The following is a 21052-nucleotide window of genomic DNA, read 5'->3' on the forward strand; positions in this document are numbered from 1 at the left end:
TTCTCTAACAGATGAAAAAGTTCAGCATCTCCACCTATGACTAGTTAAGACCGACCAGAGAAAGCTGGCAGGAAATCAATCCAGATAATGTCTGAAACTCTGAGCTGGGAGGCAGTGGAACAAAAATAACAGGCAGTCCCAGTCTTTCGACTGTGAAAGCATTACCTACAATATATCACAATTAAATTGATGTTTAGCTGTTACATTAGAAATAGTGAAAGGCAACTGCTTATCACTTGTTATCAATTAATAGGTGCACCCCTTCTTTTCTGACACAGATCTTCCAGCAGTTTGCACTGCTGTTTGAACGCTCTCTGCAGCACTGCAGCAGGCTATAAGCAGGACTGCCCTGCAGTACTCAGGATGAGACCTTGTGCGCTACTGTGGCACATCAGCAGGAATTCTGAGCAAAGAGCTACACAGAGAACACAGCACCAACACATCCTGCTTGTGCTTGCTGGCCATTACTGAAGCTAAGCAAAACGTAAGGTGATGACCACAGTGTGAAAAGCCATAGTCTTGGGCCTCCCCATAGTTTTGGGATGGAACAACCTCTCTATTCACTGCACAGCAGAGAGAAGAGGTAGGTGAGCTGAGCTGAGCTGTCTCACTCCCATGAGGGACAGTAAGTAGACCTACCTCTGTAAAAGTTCTGTAAATGCTTCCTTGTGAAAGTAAGCATTTGATATTCTGCTTTGCTTATAATTAATGGCACTTACTTTGGCAGAGTTTGGGGGAGAAGACTGAAGACTTGCTTGGTGACTAACATATTTGGTCTGTAAATTATTTTAAGGTGATGGATGTTGGTTTAGCATCTATAACCCTGAAGGTGCTTGGGAACCTGAACAGACTTCTGATATTAATGCAGTTTCACAAAAGGAACTTAAGTTACAATTACTTCAAGTGCCTGATTTGGTGGTGGGGAGGGGAAGTCCTCAATTAGAAGAGCAATTCTATATTTTGTAATGATTGCTTTACCTCTTGACTTCTCAGTTCTCCATAGCTGAACTGTCCCCAAAGTCCTTGCTCTGGCAGTATGTTCTTGACCCTAGCTTGGGAACACAGACTCTCAAAGAAGTCAAGAATGCCACTGTTCTGTGATGAAGCAGAGAAGCTTATCTTAGCTCTGAAAGTTTTATTTACAACCTTCCATTAATACACTTCCCTAGCGAGAAGTACAACTACAATGTCGCTATTCTCTTCCTTGATTAGTCTTGTTATTCAGGAAACTGGCAGCTTAGCAACAGCTCCTGATGACCTAAAAAAATTCTACACACTAAAAAGCAGTATTTGTGGCACACAGAAGAGACAAACTGGAGGAAGAAAAGAGCGTGGTGAACAACTAAAGTCTTCAGGCACTGTCAACAGATCCAATCTCTACACACATTTTCTTGCCTGTATCTTTCACTACAAAGGCATATCTGCTATCTGTAACTGTTAGTAAACAAAATTCTCATCTCCCACATGGTTTTCATCCATGTTTGTTTGACTGCTCTCCTCATCCTTTAATTCTTAGAAGCACTTAGGTTTTTAACTAAAGCTTTCAAAGAAAACAAACCAAAAAGCATCAAACCACAACTATGTTCAAACATACAATACATTCCTGAAATATTTTTATGGAGTGCATTTGATGTACATACAGGATACAAAATTATTTCCAATTCCCATTACACTCTAGAATAGTTTTAATAGCCTTGGTGACTTCACTCCTTGACATATGTAGTTTTTTTATTTAATGTCCTTTGTTAAAAATTGATACTTGGATCCATTAAAGAAGGGATGATGTGGGGTTTTTACTGTTTTGAAATAACTTCTGTGGAAAAAATTAGGAATAACAGAATACCACTGGGAGATATTTCAAGCCAAAATTAAATACACATTATTCACTTCACAATTACTAACTTAGTCCCACACAAATACTTCCCCACTTTTTGTTTCAGTTGACTAGACAGAACTAGAGCATTCATTTCTTAAATATTCTAATTATGCATTAAAGACTCATGCATGTTTACAGCCAGCCAAATGTAAAACCCTTACCTGTTCATGTCTCATCAGTTCTATCATTTCCATAACACTGATAAAATGGTAACAACGATCCGAATGATCAACCACACATGTAGGAAAAGGACGACTCTGCCAAATTCTCCATTCAGATAAGGAAAGTTCACGCGTAGCCTCCTCTTTGGGCTTCTGCAGTTTGAAATTAAGATGGGTTAGGAGATTTTAATAGGAAACTTTTTCACAAAACCATTTCCACCTCTCTGAATCAGAAAAGAGCTTGTAAAGCTTGAGGTTTTCTTTCAGTAACTCTTCTACACTTCAGTAAACAAGGGAATGAAAAAGTGTTGATACAATACCATCACAAATACAGCATCCTGCATGAAATTCATAAAAAAAGGAACAAAAGTTTAATGGATACTGAAAGACTTCTTAATGTATTTTTTTTTTAATTTACAGATCTAACCTCAAAACCCCATTTCAAACATTTAATCCTAAATTCTTAGCCTCAAAAATTTACATATAATTCTGAAAATTACATTTTAATATAGACCTCCTTCAGCTTCAGGGTTAATTCTGTTACTTAGAGTATCCTTTAGGCTTCATGTCAAAGGAAACCTCACATTTCAGTTAAAACTCACTGGTATTTCTTCCAGGCTTTCTAAGGTTTCAAACTGAACTTGAGGTAAGACTGGTTCCTTTATTCCATCACTTTCCTTAATCCTGTAAAGTCTGTCCCATATTTCATATTCCTCAGACGACAGAGACCAGTTCTCATGACAATGCATTTGCTTTTGGCCTATGCGGGGAAAAATAACAAAAGAAAAATGTTACCTGCTTTAAGAAAAAGAGTACATAGAATAAAAAGAACTTTGTATGACACCAGTCAAAAGAAAAAAAAATACCTTTTCTGTGCAACAAGCAAAACCAGATACAGATAATCTGACGTCAGAAACAAGTATCAACACAGTGTTGCATGTTTTATGTGTTCTAATTTTGATAAATTTATCTATTAAGTGATTGTTTTGGGGGCAGGCATCATATAAGCAAAGATCTAGACAGACAGATTTAAATAGATATGTCGAATACATAGGCACTGAAGACAGTGCAGCAAACAGGTAAAACACATGGCTCGAATTTCTAAACATGTGTTTATACAGGAAAGCAACATTAATTTGTTGTGGCAAAAACATTTGTTAGTCATTAGGGCAGAAACAAAAAGAGTACCAAAATTCCCCAGGAGCAGGGAAAGAAAAAAACAAATCTCACGAGTTTTATTTAGACTCATATGTGCAAGTGGGAGTATAGGTAAAACCAAGATAAGTGATCATATGGAAGCTGCAGACAAGGGTCTGAGCAAGTACATTCCAACAATGATGAGGAAATGAAGTAATTTTTGGCAGTCTCACAACAAGCCTTGATACCACCACTATCCAGAAAATGACAAACCCCTCAAAACAGCCATCAGTGTGAATAGCAAAGGACTGTCCAAAGAATCAGTGTTAAGAGCAACTAAGAATGTGACTGCATTCAGCCCAGATGTATGAAGCTTGGAGTAAAATAATGAAATTAATTTTAAGTCACTCTGCTGACAGGATTTGGGATCAATCTGAAGCCAACACCCAATTCTGAATTAATGTCACGTAAAAGGAATTGGCCCGTACCTCTCAACCCTCTCAAGTTACAGTTGCCAGAGACTGTGTATCCACAGGATAGCATGACAATGTTTATTAGAGACTCAGAAACAGAACCCTGAGAGTTCAGAGTACTAGGTTTAAGTCCTGCTCAGAAAAAGACTTTCACTGCTGGAAAAAACTAACCAACACTGAAGTTCTATTAAGGCCATCATTAAATAAACAACAATAAAACCAAACACTAAAAAAACCAAACAAACCCAGAAGATCAATATTGCTACTAGGATGATTTTGACTCAAGTCTAGGAGATAGTACACTCCTTTATAGCTAACACACTGTTCAAGGACCTGGTAGAGGAAAAAAGAGACATGAAGAAAATGAAAATTAAGAATGCTTATCAGAAAATAGCCTTTCCTATTGTTTGTAAGGACAGTTAAGTATAAGGTCTGCTCCAGCAGTTAATATTCAGCACCCACACACCAAGACAGAGTATGTCAATCTTGGATTAGCCTGGATATCTGGACAGTATCACCTGGACAAGGTAGAAAATAAAGGCCAAAAAAAAGTCCACAGTTGTAAACAAAAACTAACACCCTTGACCAGTTCAAAGCGACTTCTGCTGCTTCACTTATCTTAAGAGAAGAGATTCAGAGCAGCCCTGCAGAGAAGGACTTGGGGGTGTTGGTTGATGAGAAAATGAACATGAGCAGGCTTCAGTGTGTGCTCACAGCCCAGAAAGCCAACCGTACCCTGGGCTGCATCAAAAGGAGCATGACCAGCAGGTCGAAGGAGGTGACCCTACTCCTCTACTCTGCTCTTGTGAGACCTCACCTGGAGTACTGTGTGCAGTTCTGGTGTCCTCAACATAAGAAAGGACATGGAACTGCTGGAACAAGTCCAGAGAAGGGCCACGAGGATGATCAGGGGACTGGGGCACCTCCTGTATGAAGATAGGCTGAGAAAGTTGGGGCTGTTCAGCGTGGAGAAGAGAAGGCTGCGTGGAGACCTCATAGCAGCCTTCCAGTATCTGAAGGGGGCTATAGGGATGCTGGGGAGGGACTCTTCATTAGGGACTGTAGTGAAAGGGCAAGGGATAACGGGTTAAAACTTAAACAGGGGGAGTTTAGATTGGATATAAGGAGGAAATTCTTTCCTGTTAGGGTGGTGAGGCACTGGAATAGGCTGCTCAGGAGGCTGTGAATGCTCCATCCCTGGCAGTGTTCAAGACCAGGTTGGACGAGGCCTTGGGTGATAAGGTTTAGTGTGAGGTGTCCCTGCCCATGGCAGGGGGGGTGGAACTAGATGATCTTAAGGTCCTTTCCAACCCTAACTATTCTATGATTCTATGATCTTCACAACCAAGAAGCAAAAAGATGGCCTACCAAGGAACCAACAATGTATTTTCAAACAGCAAGTTTTTAGGTAGTTAAAAACAGAGAGTAGAGGAAAAGCTTTTGAGACAAACAGATCTGATTTGGGTTCTGTCTTACTCTTAAGGACAGATGGTAATCCAGACAGTGTATCAAAACTTTCCCAACTGCTGCCATCCAGACATGTTCAAGGAAACACCAAGAACAACAGATAGCTTCAGTTCTGTGTTACAGCACTAGAGGACAAGAACTTTTGACGAAAACAACGGGATCCTGCGATAGCCACAGTGCAACACTATACAGGCATGAATACCTCCAGCAGCTGGCAAAATTCAGTAACAGGTTATTTCTCAAAAGCTCTGGGCTTTCTGCTTCTTTTTCTGAGCCAAGCAAGTATTTCTGGCTGTCAAGAAAAAAAGACAGTACATGAAGAAAGCACAACAGATCTCCCTGAGGGGAATGGAAAGAAATTCCCCTGGCTGGTGAAGCAGACAAGCAATGTGGTCAAGCAGGTTAATGCCTAAATTACAGGTTGCTCAACTTTTCCCTTCACTAGAAACAGTAATTTCTTGCAGAGCAGAGAAAGATATTTGGCTAAAGTAAGAAAAGCAGGGACTGAACTCTACTTTAAAACTCTTTCAGTCACATAACCTAGTTGCTGTTACACAGGGAGGGAAACTAAAGCAGAGCTCACACTGAAGGAAAATGATGTTTAAGCAAACTGTTCTGCAAGTTCTCACACATTTTAACTTTTTTAACCCTCGCCATTGTTGCTCTACTCAAATGAGGAAACACATTATAAGGTCTGACAGGACTGAGGTTGTACATCAAGTGAAACCTAACAAAAAAGAAGAGACCGGGACCAGAGACAGGCAGAGAACTTACAATAATGCTAAAAATGATTATCCAGACTTCCAGCACTTTCACCTTTTCAGTTATATTGTGGGATTTTTGTTCTCATTTTATAAAGAAAAGATGAGCATAAAAACCATGTCCTGTCTCCAAAGATACTTGTCCAGAGATCTTTCCTCCAGTGAGTACAAGCCATTTTAAGTATTAAGTATTCTCTCAAGTGCTTTTTGATTTTACTGCACTTACCAAATATGCTTCATTTTAGCAAGCTCTTTAGAAAAACACAGAGAAAAGAATCTCAGTTTAGAAGAAACAATGTAAGAGGACTGCCAAGTAATGGGATTTTTGTTTTTGTTGCTGTACTCTTTACAGAAAAGCTCCTACAAGTGAAGAACACACTGGGTTAGTGATGGGGCAAGCCAAGAATAATGTGTCCTTCTGGTACTGACAAACAGATACAATTTATGAAAGGGGCTTTGATTGAAGATCAGCTGAACAAGTGAAATGTAAGACAGCATAAATAAAAACCATATACAGCTTATTCAGTACCACTACTTCAATTTTCTAATGTGGAAAAGGGCACTGAAATAAGGAGAGAAGAAAATGCAGAAAAAAAAAAATAAAAAAAATAGAGAGCTTTCTCTTTTTTTTTTTTTTGAGATTTATCTCGAATATCATTAAAACCAGAAACAGACCCTTCATACACTAATGAAGGAGACTTCAACATGAGGCTGGCGCTTAATGATTTACACTCACATAACACGTTTGCAAGATGGGCAGTTGATAGTGTTCACCTTTGGCAGCTGATAGATCTCCACACACAATACGCACTTCTGCTGTGGCAGCTGCCTGCCTCTTTCACACAAAAAGAACCTGGTAATTACAGGCTTGGAAATGCTCAGCAGGAAACATGCTCAGCATATGATTTTTTTTATGTTCTTACTGCCTCTCATTTCTGTTTTCTAGGACAGGCTTATTTTAATTCCATGTTTTCCTTTGTTTGTTTTCTTGCAAGTTGTGTCTGTTTATTCCACCAGTTTTCCTCACTGTCCTCCATCTGGGTTATGCAAAAAACCCAGATAAACATGAAGGCACCAGAGGCATATCAGAGACAGCATGGGCAGGATCACCATCACAACCATGCCACAGCTGTGTCTCCATACATGCATACCTGTGAAGAGCTTGGGCTGAGGATGGCATGGACAGATTGACTTATCAACACTAATTCTTCCCCATTACATTTCTACCCTGCAAAATGGGAGATAGCATGAACCATTTTGGAGGCCAAACGGGAAGTGGATTTTTTTCCTGCATGATTTTGTAGCTTGCTTCCCCTTTTTATGTTGTGATCAGAAGCATTTAAAAACCAGGAACTCTAAAGTCTAACTACTCAGATACCAAAATACAAATTTTCCCAAGGTTTTCAGGAGTTTCAAGAGGTTGCCATTGGTCTTTACAGAAAACACTTAACCAAAGAGATCTGGCATGTGGACTTCTAAGCATTTAAAAAACTTAGCTCTTTCCTCCTATCTTTTAATTTTGTTCCATTTACTGAGCATTTCAGTGCCATGCAACTGCATCAGCAAAAGAACCATTTCTCTTTTTAGATTAATTTTCCTCCAAGGATATGTGCAATGCATAAATATCCTACCCTCGATTTCTCCTTTTCCTCCCCTTAAAATCTTTTAATTTTCAAACATTTCTGCTTTGTTGTGATTTACAAAGGTATAAGACATACTTTTCGTGCATTAAACAAACCCAAACATTAAGCATAACTGTTAAAGCTCAAAACCAGGTTTGGTATATAATTATCACAAAATATTTAAGTGACAATGATACCACCTGGCATAGATACAGCAAAAGTCTTCAGAAGACATCATTTATACTTGCCTCTTCTGTTTTTAGCTAGTTTCTGACCTTCAGTCATTGACTCCATGAGAAGCTCAATAAAGACGAAACACGTCTGATTTGAAGTACAGATATTTAAGGACTGAACTGTGATTTTAGGACATTAAAGGATGAGGAACTGAAGCAGCAGCCAGCACACTATCACAGCTGAAAGGCTACAGCTGACAAAACCAACATTTTTGCTAGAGAACCAAAACTCGCATAAGCACACAGGTTTGATATAATGACATAAGATAGCAGCTTACGCAGTACTTAGGAAAGCGTCATAATCCTCTTACCAGTGACACAGGAAAAGAGAGCAGATTTATGCTGGAGGGAACTAGATCTTCTCTCTTTGGAAAACATTCTTGAACTGCTTGGTTCGTATTTTTCAGCAGTAATAAACATTTTATGCATCTTTGGATTTATGCCTTCTGGAATCATACGTGGGCTATGCTGGTAGAAACGAAGCATTTTGTTCCCTGAAATAGCTTTGTCGATGCTCCTTTTGTTTGACTGGCTTTGATTGTAAGTCTGTAAAAGAGAAGACAAATCATATGCTGTGTGACTGTTTTTCCACATGCCTTAAGCAAAAGTAAAAGAACACCTGAGTGTCTGTGGGGCACCTCATTACTTTATGTTCCCCCATCAAGATGGTTTTTGGTTTTGATTTTGTTCAGGTTTTTTGTTGTTTTTCGTAGAATCATAGAATAGTTAGGGTTGGAAAGGACCTTAAGATCATCTAGTTCCAACTCCCCTGCCATGGGCAGGGACACCTCACGCTAAACCACATCACCCAAGGCCTCGTCCAACCTGGCCTTGAACACTGCCAGGGATGGAGCATTCACAAGCTCCCTGGGCAAACCATTCCAGGGCCTCACTACCCTAACAGGAAAGAATTTCCTCCTTATATCCAATCTAAACTTCCCCTGTTTAAGTTTTAACCCATTACCCCTTGTCCTGCCACTACAGTCCCTAAAGAAGAGTCCCTCTCCAGCATCCCTATAGGCCCCCTTCAGATACTGGAAGGCTGCTATGAGGTCTCCACGCAGCCTTCTCTTCTCCACGCTGAGCAGCCCCAACTTCCTCAGCCTGTCTTCATATGGGAGGTGCTCCAGTCCCCTGATCATCCTCGTGGCCCTTCTCTGGACTTGTTCCAACAGTTCCATGTCCTTTTTATGCTGAGGACACCAGAACTGCACACAATACTCCAGGTGAGGTCTCACGAGAGCAGAGTAGAGGGCAGGATCTCCTCCTTCAACCTGCTGGTCATGCTCCTTTTGATGCAGCCCAGGATACCGTTGGCTTTCTGGGCTGCAGGCGCACACTGCCGGCTCATGTTCATTTTCTCATCAACCAGCACCCCCAAGTCCTTCTCCGCAGGGCTGCTCTGAATCTCTTCTCTGCCTAACCTGTAGCTGTGCCTGGGATTGCTCCAACCCAGGTGGAGGACCTTGCACTTGGCATGGTTAAACTTCATGAGGCTGGCATCAGCCCACCTCACAAGCATGTCAAGGTCCCTCTGGATGGCATTCCTTCCCTCCAGGGTATTAACCGAACCACACAGCTTGGTGTCATTGGCAAACTGGCTGAGGGCGCACTCAATCCCACTGTCCATGTCAGTGACGAAGATGTTGAACAAGACCGGTCCCAACACCGATCCCTGAGGGACGCCACTCGTTACTGGTCTCCAGCCAGACCAGTTTTTGGTTTTGTTTTATTCTCTTCCCTAAACACAACTAAATAAAATACAATGCAAGGCCCTGACAGCCAACAGTACAGTTGCTTCTTCTGTGAATATCATCAGTTAGGTCAGCATATCTGCTGGTTTAAGTTCTTGAACTTGAAGTTCAAGACCTGCTGGACGACTCCACATTATGGTAACCAAAGCAGAGAGGGCAAAAGAACTGAAGGACATAGAAGAAAACAACAAAGCAACGAGGTTGGATTGAAAATCTGGCAACAAATACATTAAAATATAGCTACTAATTTCCTTTTTTTTTTTTTCTTTTTGAAGAGCTTCCATACTCAAATATCTCAGTCAAATTCTATTTGAATTATCACGGGTTTGTGCCTAGGGAAAAAAATTACAGCAAATATACAAAAAAGCGAGGAAGTACCAAAGAACAGCAATTGTTCTTTAAGTTCCAAACAATACAAAGTATAAAACAACATACAGCTTTTCATGCTCTGTAAATAGATCAGAAGTAGCCACAGCACCTGAGAGAAAGGAAACACAGCCCTTGCCTTGGGGAATGTACACTCTGCATCAGATATAAGGATGATGTAAATTAGATTACATAAGAAACAAGGAAAGGAGGTCAAGGAAAAAAAAAGCATAAGATTATTTGTTGAAGTCATATGTGCTCCAAATCCTTTCAATTACACTCTATTTTTATTGCACAACAGAGACACCAAGAAAAAGATGGAGAAACTAGGGGAAGAAACTGGTCCCCCCTCTGAAAGTGTCTCCCAGCACCACCCTGGGTATTTCTTGTCCTAATACTCTTGTCGAAGTCTCTCTGACAGGTCGCCAATGGGTTTGGTATGCCCAGTCAGTCTGCCTAAGTTCTTTGAGTATGACAGTATGGCAGCTATGTTCTTTTGAGAGATGATCTTTGGAAGCTGGAATTAGAGAAGGACACAAAAAGATGCTCTCTGACTAAAAGAGGTTAACAGCTAGCTCTAATGAACCATCCTTCAGGCATTCCAATAGATGTCTTTTTAGTCCTAGGAAAGGCAAAAGGGTCTTTTTTTTCTTTTTTTTGGCGGGGGGGGGGGGGGGGGGGGAGGAGGGATGTATTACCTAGTGCATTACTTAAGAGAATTGCTACTGTGCTGTACAGACCGTATGTTTCCTTTTCCTTTGTTTCGGGGAATGTCAGCTGGGCCCAAGAGGAGCCTGAGAGGCTGTGAAGTTCCTATGCCTCTGAGCTCTTCCCTTCCTACCAGTTCAAATAAGCAGCTAACAGCTCTCTTCCAGGCTGATGTACATACACCTGAGCTTTCACAAGATGTAAAAAACACCCGAATCAAATGCAGCATATCTCAGAATACAGCTGAGGTAGAAGGTTCATAAGCTGACAGCTCAGGGAAGCAGGGTGCCACTGTGTGATGTGCAGTGCGTGGCTGAGACACAATGAGCTTCCGCACAGGATGGCTGAACCAGGTGCAGAAATGCAGGGACCAGAGCAGAGTAATAAACACTTCTGTAACAGAAATTCTTGTCAAGCCTCAAACTTCCAGACCTGCATTTGTCAAATTTTTCCAATAAAATGTCTTCAAAAGCTTTATAATTGAAGTGGTTTGATTTAAAACAAACAAATTCTCATGAATTAACATGAAACCATCAATCACTTGGCTGCAAATTATATGACAGGGAAGAATCTCCACATTGACAGATCTGAAACATGACTCCATCAAATAAACAAAAACAAAAAGGAAAAAAAAAAAACCACCAAAAAACCCCAATCACAAACCTCCCCCAAAACGCAAGCAAAACCAGTCAACCAACCAAAGCCAATATTGTTCAGCAGCTACATTTATTTCACGATCTCAAAAAAAAAAAAACAAACAAAAAACAAACCACAAAAACTTCCACCTAGCCTAAAATTACTAACCTACCTAGGCTAAGGTTCTGCTTCAAAGATTTCTGAGAAAATCTGAAGAGCCCAATAATCCAACTACTTAAGCCAAATTCCAAGGTATTTAAGGGGCTATTTTAATATCCCAGTACAGGGCAGAGCTTTCAGTAGCAACCTGTCTTCATACGCAGCATCGGAAAACACCTATTTACAAATACCATTCATTTTTTGACTTTTCATCCCTTCAAAGCAACTTTTCTTTTCCCCTCAGGCAGGACTCTTTGGACACTCATTTAGAACTAAATCCCTGCTGCCTACACATTTAAACCACAGGCAAATAGAGACTAGAATAAATTAAATAAAAGCAAGACTCTGAAATCTGGGGTTTACAACTAGCTTACACAGACCTCAGACTTCTCTGTCATGAAACCTGATCCAACTCAGAACTGACCTCACTAATAAAAACCAGCAAAGAACAAAATCAGCCTGCAGCCAGAACAGTGAGGTGCACTCTAAAAGTGCCTTGCATTCAAACAGGCATTGCATGACAAAGCTGTAAAGATGCAGGTTCATATTCCTCTGCAATCACCCTCTCCAGAGCTATGTCAGCAAGGATTGCCTCCTCCTACCTAAACCCTGCCCTGCCTGCTTCGCTGGGTCAGGCTGCAAGATGAAGCTGGGCAGCAGCCTGGTACAGCTGAAGATCGATTCCCGCAGTTCACAATTCAAGGCTTAGACTTCCACTGGTACATTGATTTCCCAAGGGGCAGCCTGCACTCAGAGATGATTAATTATACTCCAAGTTGAGTGCTGAGGTTCAGGAATTTAGCAAAAGTAGATTTCCACTTAAGCTGATCTCTTCAGACCTCAGATGCTGCAAGTCTGCTACCACTAAGTACTTGTCTAAAAGCATAGCGTCATCAGCAGTTCAGGGCGAGACGCTTCCAGCCCTCCTGTGCTCAAAGCTCATCTCTATCTTTTCCACATGTCACACTGCACCCTTGGCAAAACCCCTGTATATTCTGAGTTTCATTTTATCATTTACAAAATAAGCATTACTAAGAACAAAGGCTTGAAGCCCTTCACACTGAGGAAGTGCACATGTTTTTAGAATAGTGTGGACTATTACTTCCCTATAGGACAGTTAAAATGTTGCTAGGAGTGGTCAGGATTGCTGTGGGGCTTAATGCACACTGTAGATTTTCCTGGAACAGGCTATTTTGTTTTCCCCAGTGAGAAGCAAGCTACACACTCACCCGTTCCTCCCGTCCCTCAGCGAGGATGACCACAATCCTGCCTTGCCGCCTGCGCCCCGTTCGGCCCATCCTCTGCACAAGGCGGACTGGGCTTTTCTGAGCGTCAAAGCAGATGATGAGATCAACTTCTCCAATGTCTAAGCCTTCTTCCCCAACACAGGTAGAGACCAGAGTGTTATACCCACCTTCACGAAAGCGTTTCACCACCTGAACAAACAATTAAAATTAGATTTAGCAGGAGAGACAGAAAGCCCTTTATACACACTTTGCAATCACAGAATCAATATTTCTAGCTTGAGACAGAAGTTTAAAAAATTAACTTATATTTTAAAACTGCAAAGCTTGGCGTTTCTGGATTTGTCGCATGCTGATGTTAACATCAACGTATCAGTTCTTCAGTTCTAAAATAAAGGAAAAAAAGCACACCTTATTCCAATTCCAACCATGGCATCCTTCTAAAATTGATCTTCCCAACTTTGCAGTTAAATATTTGGGTTGATTGTTTTTTCTTTGGTTATAGGGGTTTTTGTTTTGTTACTTTTTATTTTTCTAGATCAAAATTTATGGATGTATCTTATTTTTTCTACCTAAAAAAAAAAAATAATCCCCAAGTATGAGTATTTCTCTAGCTTCTCAAATACATGAAAGTTAGCAGTTACTAATACAATGTAATACAGAAAGTATTTCTATTTCTACATTCTGTTCAGTGAGTAGAATTTTGGAAACTCTGAAGGCAATTGAACTACACAGAAAGTCACTAATGATACTTTAAAGTTCAGTCACAGCCATACTATCTCTATTGATACTAATGTAGTAATTTACACATTTAATATGCGTATCTTTATCACTATTTCCTAATACAAGTCTCATCTTTTCTTTACCTCAAGTTGTTCCTTCTGTGTGAAGCCTTTTGTGCTCTTGCCTGTGGAGTGGCCAACAAACGTCATCACTCGAACCACCGGACAGAGCCGGGAAAGCATTTCTGCAATTTCTTGCACACTGTCCCGAAATGATGAGAAGATCATCACTCTGGTACCCACAGCATCCACAGATGGGCTTCCAGTCGTCACTTGGTCTAGTTCATTTAAAAAAGCCAAAAAAGCATTTTTATACACAATTTTAAAATAATCATAGAATCATAGAATAGTTAGGCTTGGAAAGGACCTTAAGATCATGAAGTTCCAAACCCTCTGCCATGGGCAGGGACACCTCACACAACACCATGCCACCCAAGGATTCGTCCAACCTGGCCCTGAACACTGCCAGGGATGGAGCATTCACAAGCTCCCTGGGCAACCTATTCCAGTGCCTCACTACCCTAACAGGAAAGAATTTCCTCCTTATATCCAATCTAAACTTCCCCTGTTTAAGTTTTAACCCATTACCCCTTGTCCTGCCACTACAGTCCCTAAAGAAGAGTCCTTCCCCAGCATTCCTATAGGCCCCCTTCAGATACTGGAAGGCTGCTATGAGGTCTCCATGCAGCCTTCTCTTCTCCAGGCTCAACACCCCCAACTTCCTCAGCCTATCTTCATACAGGAGGTGCTCCAGTCCCCTGATCATCCTCGTGGCCCTTCTCTGGACTTGTTCCAACAGTTCCATGTCCTTTTTATGTTGAGGACACCAGAACTGCACGCAATACTCCAAATGAGGTCTCACGAGAGCAGAGTAGAGGGGCAGGATCACCTCCTTTGACCTGCTGGTCACCCTCCTTTTGATGCAGCCCAGGATGTGGTTGGCTTTCTGGGCTGCAAGCACACACTGCCTGCTCATGTTCATTTTCTCATCAACCAACACCCCCAAGTCCTTCTCCGCACGGCTGCTCTGAATCTCTTCTCTGCCCAACCTGTAGCTGTGCCTGGGATTGCTCCGACCCAGGTGTAGGACCTTGCACTTGGCATGGTTAAACTTCATGAGGTTGGCATCAGCCCACCTCACAAGCATGTCAAGGTCCCTCTGGATGGCATTCCTTCCCTCCAGCGTATCAACCGAACCACACAGCTTGGTGTCATCAGCAAACTTGCTGAGGGCGCACTCAATCCCACTGTCCATGTCAGCAACAAAGATGTTGAACAAAACCGGTCCCAACACCGATCCCTGAGGGACAGCACTCGTTACTGGTCTCCAGCCAAACATTGAGCCATTGACCACAACTCTTTGTGTGTGGCCATCCAGCCAGTTGTTTATCCACCGAGAGGTCCATCCATCAAATTGATGTCTCTCCAATTTAGAGACAAGCACGCCATCCAGGAGAACCTGCTCCAAGATTTTGCCAGGCACAGAGGTGAGACTGACTGGTCTGTAATTCCCTGGGTCATCCATTTTCCCCTTCCAGTTGTCGGGAACTTACCTGACTGCCACGATTTCTCAAATATGATGGCCAGTGGCTTAGCAACTTCATTTACCAGCTCCTTCAGGACCCACGGATGGATTTCATCAGGTCCCATGGACTTGTGTACATTCAGGTTTTCAAGATGCTCTTGAACCAGATCCTCTCCTACAGCGGGCCCAAGGTCATCATTCTCACAGTCCCTGCATCTGCCTTCCAAGACTTGGGTTTTGTGGTCAGAGCCTTTGCCAGTGAAGACCGAGGCAAAGAAGTCATTCAGAACCTCAGCCTTCTCCAAATCCTGTGTAGCCAGTTCTCCCGAGAGCTTCCTGAGGGGGCCCACGCTGCCCCTAGTCTGTCTTTTATTTGCAATGTACCTACAGAATCCCTTCCTGTTAGTTTAATTCTACCTGGGCCTTAGCTTTCCTAACCTGGTCCCTAGCCTCCTGGACAACATCCCTGTACTCTTCCCAGGCCGCCTGTCCTTGCTTCCACCTTTTATAAGCCTCTTTTTTCCTTTGACTTTTTCTCATCAGCTCTTTATCCATCCAAGGAGGTCTCCTGGCCCTCCTGCTGCACTTCCTTCTACTTGGGAATCATAGAAACACAGAATCATAGAACAGTTAGGGTTGGAAAGGACCTTCAGATCATCAGCCCCACCCTCGCTGCCATGGGCAGGGACAGCTTCCACCAGACCGGGTTGTTCAAAGACACGTCCAACCTGGCCTTGAACACTGCCAGGGATGGACCAGCCACAGCTTCTCCGGACAACCTGTCCCAGTCCCTCACCATCCTCACAGGAAAGAATTTTGTCCTTATATATAACCTAAATCGCCCCTGTTTTAGTTTGAACTCTTTAACCCTTGTTCTATCACTACAGTCCCTGATGAATTGTTCCTAGAGTCCCTCTCCAGTATCCTTGTAGCCCCCCTTCAGACACTGCAAGGCTGCTATGAGGTCTCCATGCAGCCTTCTCTTCTCCAGGCTGAACAGCTCCAACTGTCTCAACCTGTCTTCATACAGGAGGTGCTCGAGCCCCCTGATCATCCTCATGATCCTCCTCTGGACTTGTTCCAACAGTTCCACATCCTTTTTATGTTGAAGACACCAGAACTGCACACAATACTCCAGGTGAGGTCTCACAAGAGCAGAGCAGAGGGCCAGGATCACCTCCTTCGACCTGCTGGTCATGCTGCTGCTGATGTGGCCAAGGACTTGGTTGGCTTTCTGGGCTTTGAGCACACACTGCTGGCTAATGTTGAGCTTCCCATTAACCAACGCCCTCAAGTCCTTCTTTGCAGGGCTGCTCTGAATCACTTCTCCACCCAACCTGCAGCTTTGCCTGGGTTGGGCACAAAAGTACAGGTTTTGCTCAAATGGTATCATCAGAGGTGCTGTGACAGAGTGACTAAGAAGGCAAATAGAGAAGTTCACAGTGCCTCACTATTTCTGTCTGGTGCCCAGTGCATTTGGGTTGAACATGCATAAGCTTAGTTACTAGAATGCCTGCAACTCTGATCAGACTGTGAATTGTAAAGTGCTTTCTGGCCTTGCTTTAGACACAAAGATATCAGGACTGTTTGTTTGTATTTGCTTTAAATTTAACTGCATACATCTAGAAAACCGTGGTCAGAACATTGCCTTGTATTCCCTATGGCCTTGCCTTGCATATTAGTTATGAGGATGAAAGAGGTTACAGGGATCAGAAAGAAGGAGAAGAAAAACCTGACATACCTAGCTCAAGGTATGACGCAATATGCTACCTTAGCTCCCCCATTATGCTATAAAAGTTGATGTATTTCTTCCTGCAGTTACTGTAATTTTGTATTTGGAACAGTAAAGATTTATAGTTCATGCCTCCTCACATCTGAGGTTCATGCACACAGACACAAAAAACAAAACTGAAATATTTGTTACTTATTACCTGTTAATAATACTGAGACATGTCTGACCAACATTGCAAGGAAAAAGCATACCTGATGGGATTCAATGACAGCAAAATCCATGCTACCAAAAGAAGATGGAAGAGTATTAAATATGAAACTCAGTTAAAGTAACTCCAGCACAGAACACAGAATTTGAGGCAACAGCTTAGAAACATGGTAGGGAGGCAGAACAGAGACAGGGCAGACAGAAAGAAATATGAATGGGAAGAAAGGATGGGGAAGAAGAAAGTAATTGGAATAAATACATTTGGACATATTCTAAGGTAACAAAAGCAGAAATGAGGAAACTTGAAGCTGCCTACTAGCACGTAGAAGTCATTTAAAGTGTATTCTAACAATCAAGCATCTGAGATAGGGGGAAAAAAAAACGAAATAAAACCAAAACAAACACACACCCAAACCCTCACAAAACAAACAGACACCAAAACCAAACCGACAAATAAAAAAAACCAACCCCAAAACAAAACAGAAGGGTGGGTCAGAAATTATCAGAACTTCACAGAGTACAACAATCCAAACAGACAAGGGAAAAAGTGAAGAAGTTGCAAAACAAATTTATAGGTACTGCTGCCATCGTTCCACAAGCAATAGCTGGATCAAGAAGCTGAAAAGATGTTTCAGCAACAGCTGAAGCTTTCTAAAACTACAGACATCTGAATGATTTGAATTCTTTGCTTCACAATTTCATACTAAGGTATGACATATTTTTGTTCTCCCTTTCAGTCAAGATGAACACAAATGAAAAACAGACAAATGTAATCAAAGGTTTTAAACTTCAAAAGAGTGCCTCAGTTTGTTATGCTTGGCAACAAGGCTGGATATCAGAACTTTTATCCTTAAGATCTATAAACATGTTGCATCATAACTTTTCAGGAGGCGGTGGCAGCACTGAGCAAAGTTTCCAGAAAAAATTAAATGACTATGGAAATCATGAGACATAGTAGCATTAGGAATGAGTTTACTTCCACTGTTTTACTAAGCTGTTAGAACAGTTTGCATGAAATGAATAGGGATAACTTACAGAATGTTTTTCTTAAAGAAATGTCATGGTATAGTTCTTCTCAAGAGAACTTCTCCACACAGAAGATACACAAACATACAAAACAAAGAAGCACTTGAAAAAATTAGAAAATAAATCAGTAGGAAATTGCTAGTTTTCATCCACAGGTTCAACTGTTCAGATACTTTTTCCCGAGTTGTTGTACTTACCAGAACATCCCTTTTTCCAGGATTTGAAATGTTCTATTACAATTTCCTCCAATTTTTTCAGTTTTGGATGGCTATAGATAAATTCTTTTTTATTTGCGAACACTGAAAAGGAAATAAAGCCATTAAAGATGTAACTAAACCTGCAACAAGTATGAAGGCTTAGTGAACTTCATTTCTGAGTCAGACGTAGAAATTCCTGCCACTAGTTCTTATTGCATTCCCTAAGCATATTAGTAAACTACTCATGAAGCACATTTGTTAAACCAATTTTCTGAGAAAGTGTGGCTATTCTTATTATAGCCGCACTGCAAAAGATGCGTTGTCAAACAGTACTATTTTAACCTTTCATCTTAAATCAAATTTAAAACTTCAAACATAGTAAACTAAAACCACCAAAAGAAGATGGATACATGGATGGACACTTGGATACAAGTCTGGGGAAAACAACCTAGAATATAGAATACTAGCTGAAAATATCACAGCAAATGCATTCCTGTGTCTACAAACTATGTAGAGGTTAGAGGTATCTACTGTTTCATTTAAACAGAATGTAAATAGTCTCCCTCTGAAAGGGAAATACTGACCTGTTTTATTCTTGTAAATATTTCCATTCGCTGAAGATTTGTCTGAAAACATGTCTCTGAGCTGCTGATAAAGCTTCATGAAGTCCTCATTACGACCAAGTTCATTCTTTGTGCGGGTTAACCCTTTGTAAAAAGTTGAAATAATTTAGTATTTAATCTCCAGAGTGAATATATTTTTTCTATTCAAAAGAGAAGCTTTCTCAAAAGCAGCAAGCTCCTTTCACGTTAGCTTTAGAAAATAACATTTTTTGGCACCAATTTTTTTTTTTTTTCCAGGGAAGACCACCAGTACAGAATTTAAACATGAAATTAACATGAAAACATTAACTTAAGCATGAAAAATGTAGGTATAGACAGAAGCCTAATCCTACTACTGGGACCAGGTAAACTAAAAAGTGTTACATCAACCATTTAGCACTAGAAAAATCATACAATCCACAGTGAGGCCAGTGATGCACTGGCACAGGTTGCCCAGAGAAGTTGTGGCTGCCCCATCCCTGGCAGTGTTCAAGGCCAAGCTGGACGGAGCTTGCAGCAAACTGGTCTAATGGTAAGTGAGCTTGCCCATCGCAGGTGGGTTGCAACTGGATCGTCTTTGAACTCCCTTCCAACCTAAATCATCTTTTGAGACTATGAAATGCTGCCAGATACCCAAGAGCTTAGTTTACCCAAAGCTTAAATTCAGAAGTTTCTTGAATTATTTTATGTCAATGTTAAAAAGAATTTCATCCTGCTTAGACCAGAAACCAAACTTAGTAGGACACCAGTATAGAAGACCCACTTATTAGAACTATTTTCCAACAGTCACCTTTCAGTTGCAGAGAGCGATTTTAAGGAATCTCAGAAACTAGGAAATTTGTTGTAGGCAAATTAGCTTTTTTAAGTTACCACACAGTTACACAGTGAAGTATAAATCAAAATGAAGCAAGAAATCAGACAGCCACAGCATGGGCTAATCTAAATAGCTGGAACCTTCCCCTTCCACACTCAGTGTTTAAAAGAAACTTGCAGTTGGACTGACATTGCCATGTTGAAATTCATCCCCTTGAAAAAGGTATCAGTACCAAACCAGGTCTTCCAGGGAGCAATGACAACCCAACAGGTCTAAAAAAGACGGTGGAGAGTTGCAAAAGACTCACAATAGTCAGTGATAGAATTACGAAAATAAACTGAGGCCAGAACAGAAAGTACCTTTGCATCATTGTATGAATTCATGCTGTACCCACATCTGGAATAGTACACACAGTTTTCGTTTGAGAAAATAAGAAGAGGTACAGAAAAAGATCACAACAACTTTATTTTTTGCTTAGTGAACATGGAAGATGTTGCACATCTGGGACAGAAATATCTGGTGTGATGTGACTAAATCTGTAGTCTTCCAGCAAAGATGCTTAAAACTCATGCATACATGAGTTTTGCTGCAGGGGGATGAATTGCTTTACAAGACCAAACAATTTCTCAGTTTAATTGTTTAATGGTTATTCTCTATCTCGCCAGAGATATTACTGGTACTTCCTCCAAGTCCAGTTTGTGCCTTTTTTTTTTTTTTCCAGAAATGCTGCCATAAAAATACATTTACTATCTCAAATGTACTCTGACATTGTGCTAACACATTTCCTATGGGGATGAATGGGAACAAAACATCAATCACATTGGCAACCCACCTGTTGTATAAGCTGTTTTGTGCAAACCTAGCCATGCAGATGAGGTAAATTAAATGAGAAGGACTGGAAACAAAAGAAAGGATATTTCAAAAGACAACTCACCTTTTGATCCATCCATAATTCCACAAAGGTAGATAAATAAAGACCGTACTCCCATTTGTAGTAGCAGCTCATAACCATGATATAAACTGATACAAAGTGCAAAGTCTCCTTCAATTATGCCTTGATGTACTCCCTGTGAAAAAAAAAGACTCATCATTAAATCAGGAAGTCAATAAGCAGCAATAATCATACCACAATTCTCCTGAAAAAAATGACTGACATCTGAAAAATAGAGCCAAAGCACAAACTAATGCAGAGAGAACAGTCATAGCATCATAGAATGGTTTGGTGGAAGGGACCTTAAATATCACCTAGCTCCAGTCCCCTGCCACAGGCTGGGACACCTTCCACTAGACCAGGTTGCCCAAAGCCCTGTCCAACCTGGCCTTGAACACTGCCAGGGATGGGGCAGCCACAATTTCTCTGGACAACCAGTGCCAGGGCCTCACCACCCTCATGGAAAGAGTTTTTCCCTAATGTCTAACCTAAATCTACACTCTTTCAGCTTAAAGACATTCCAAAACCTTCAGAAAAAACATTACACAATTCTTTATAATCAATGAATACAATCTTTTCCCACCTCCAAAATGATCTCCACAATACCTGTATTATCTTCCAAGACTAGCTCATTACTTT

At 41.1% G+C, this 21052-nt stretch overlaps 1 protein-coding gene across 6 annotated transcripts in view; it reads right to left on the reverse strand.

Moving 5' to 3' along the window:
• Positions 1-21052, reverse strand: part of FANCM (FA complementation group M) — a 74564-nt gene that overhangs the window by 27306 nt on the left and 26206 nt on the right. For 4 of the 6 annotated variants that reach the window (XR_008971505.1, XM_057403840.1, XM_057403842.1 and 1 more), the window contains exons 6-13: positions 20417-20549; positions 18651-18773; positions 18067-18168; positions 13464-13657; positions 12583-12789; positions 8042-8276; positions 2640-2797; positions 2038-2190 (exon numbers count right to left, since the gene is read on the reverse strand). Coding sequence is in view for 5 of the 6 variants with exons in the window: in XM_057403840.1 (XP_057259823.1) it covers positions 2038-2190; positions 2640-2797; positions 8042-8276; positions 12583-12789; positions 13464-13657; positions 18067-18168; positions 18651-18773; positions 20417-20549 (1305 nt within the window). In the remaining variant the exon portion in view is untranslated. Of the gene's footprint in view, positions 1-2037; positions 2191-2639; positions 2798-6392; positions 6438-8041; positions 8277-12582; positions 12790-13463; positions 13658-18066; positions 18169-18650; positions 18774-20416; positions 20550-21052 lie in introns of those variants that run through there. The other 2 variants (XM_057403841.1, XM_057403843.1) reach the window with 2 other exon arrangements.

Source organism: Pezoporus wallicus, unplaced genomic scaffold, assembly GCF_028554395.1.
Source record: "Pezoporus wallicus isolate ANWC-B61680 ecotype Strahan unplaced genomic scaffold, APGP_CSIRO_Pwel_v1 contig_7227, whole genome shotgun sequence".
Taxonomy (NCBI): Eukaryota; Metazoa; Chordata; class Aves; order Psittaciformes; family Psittacidae; genus Pezoporus; species Pezoporus wallicus.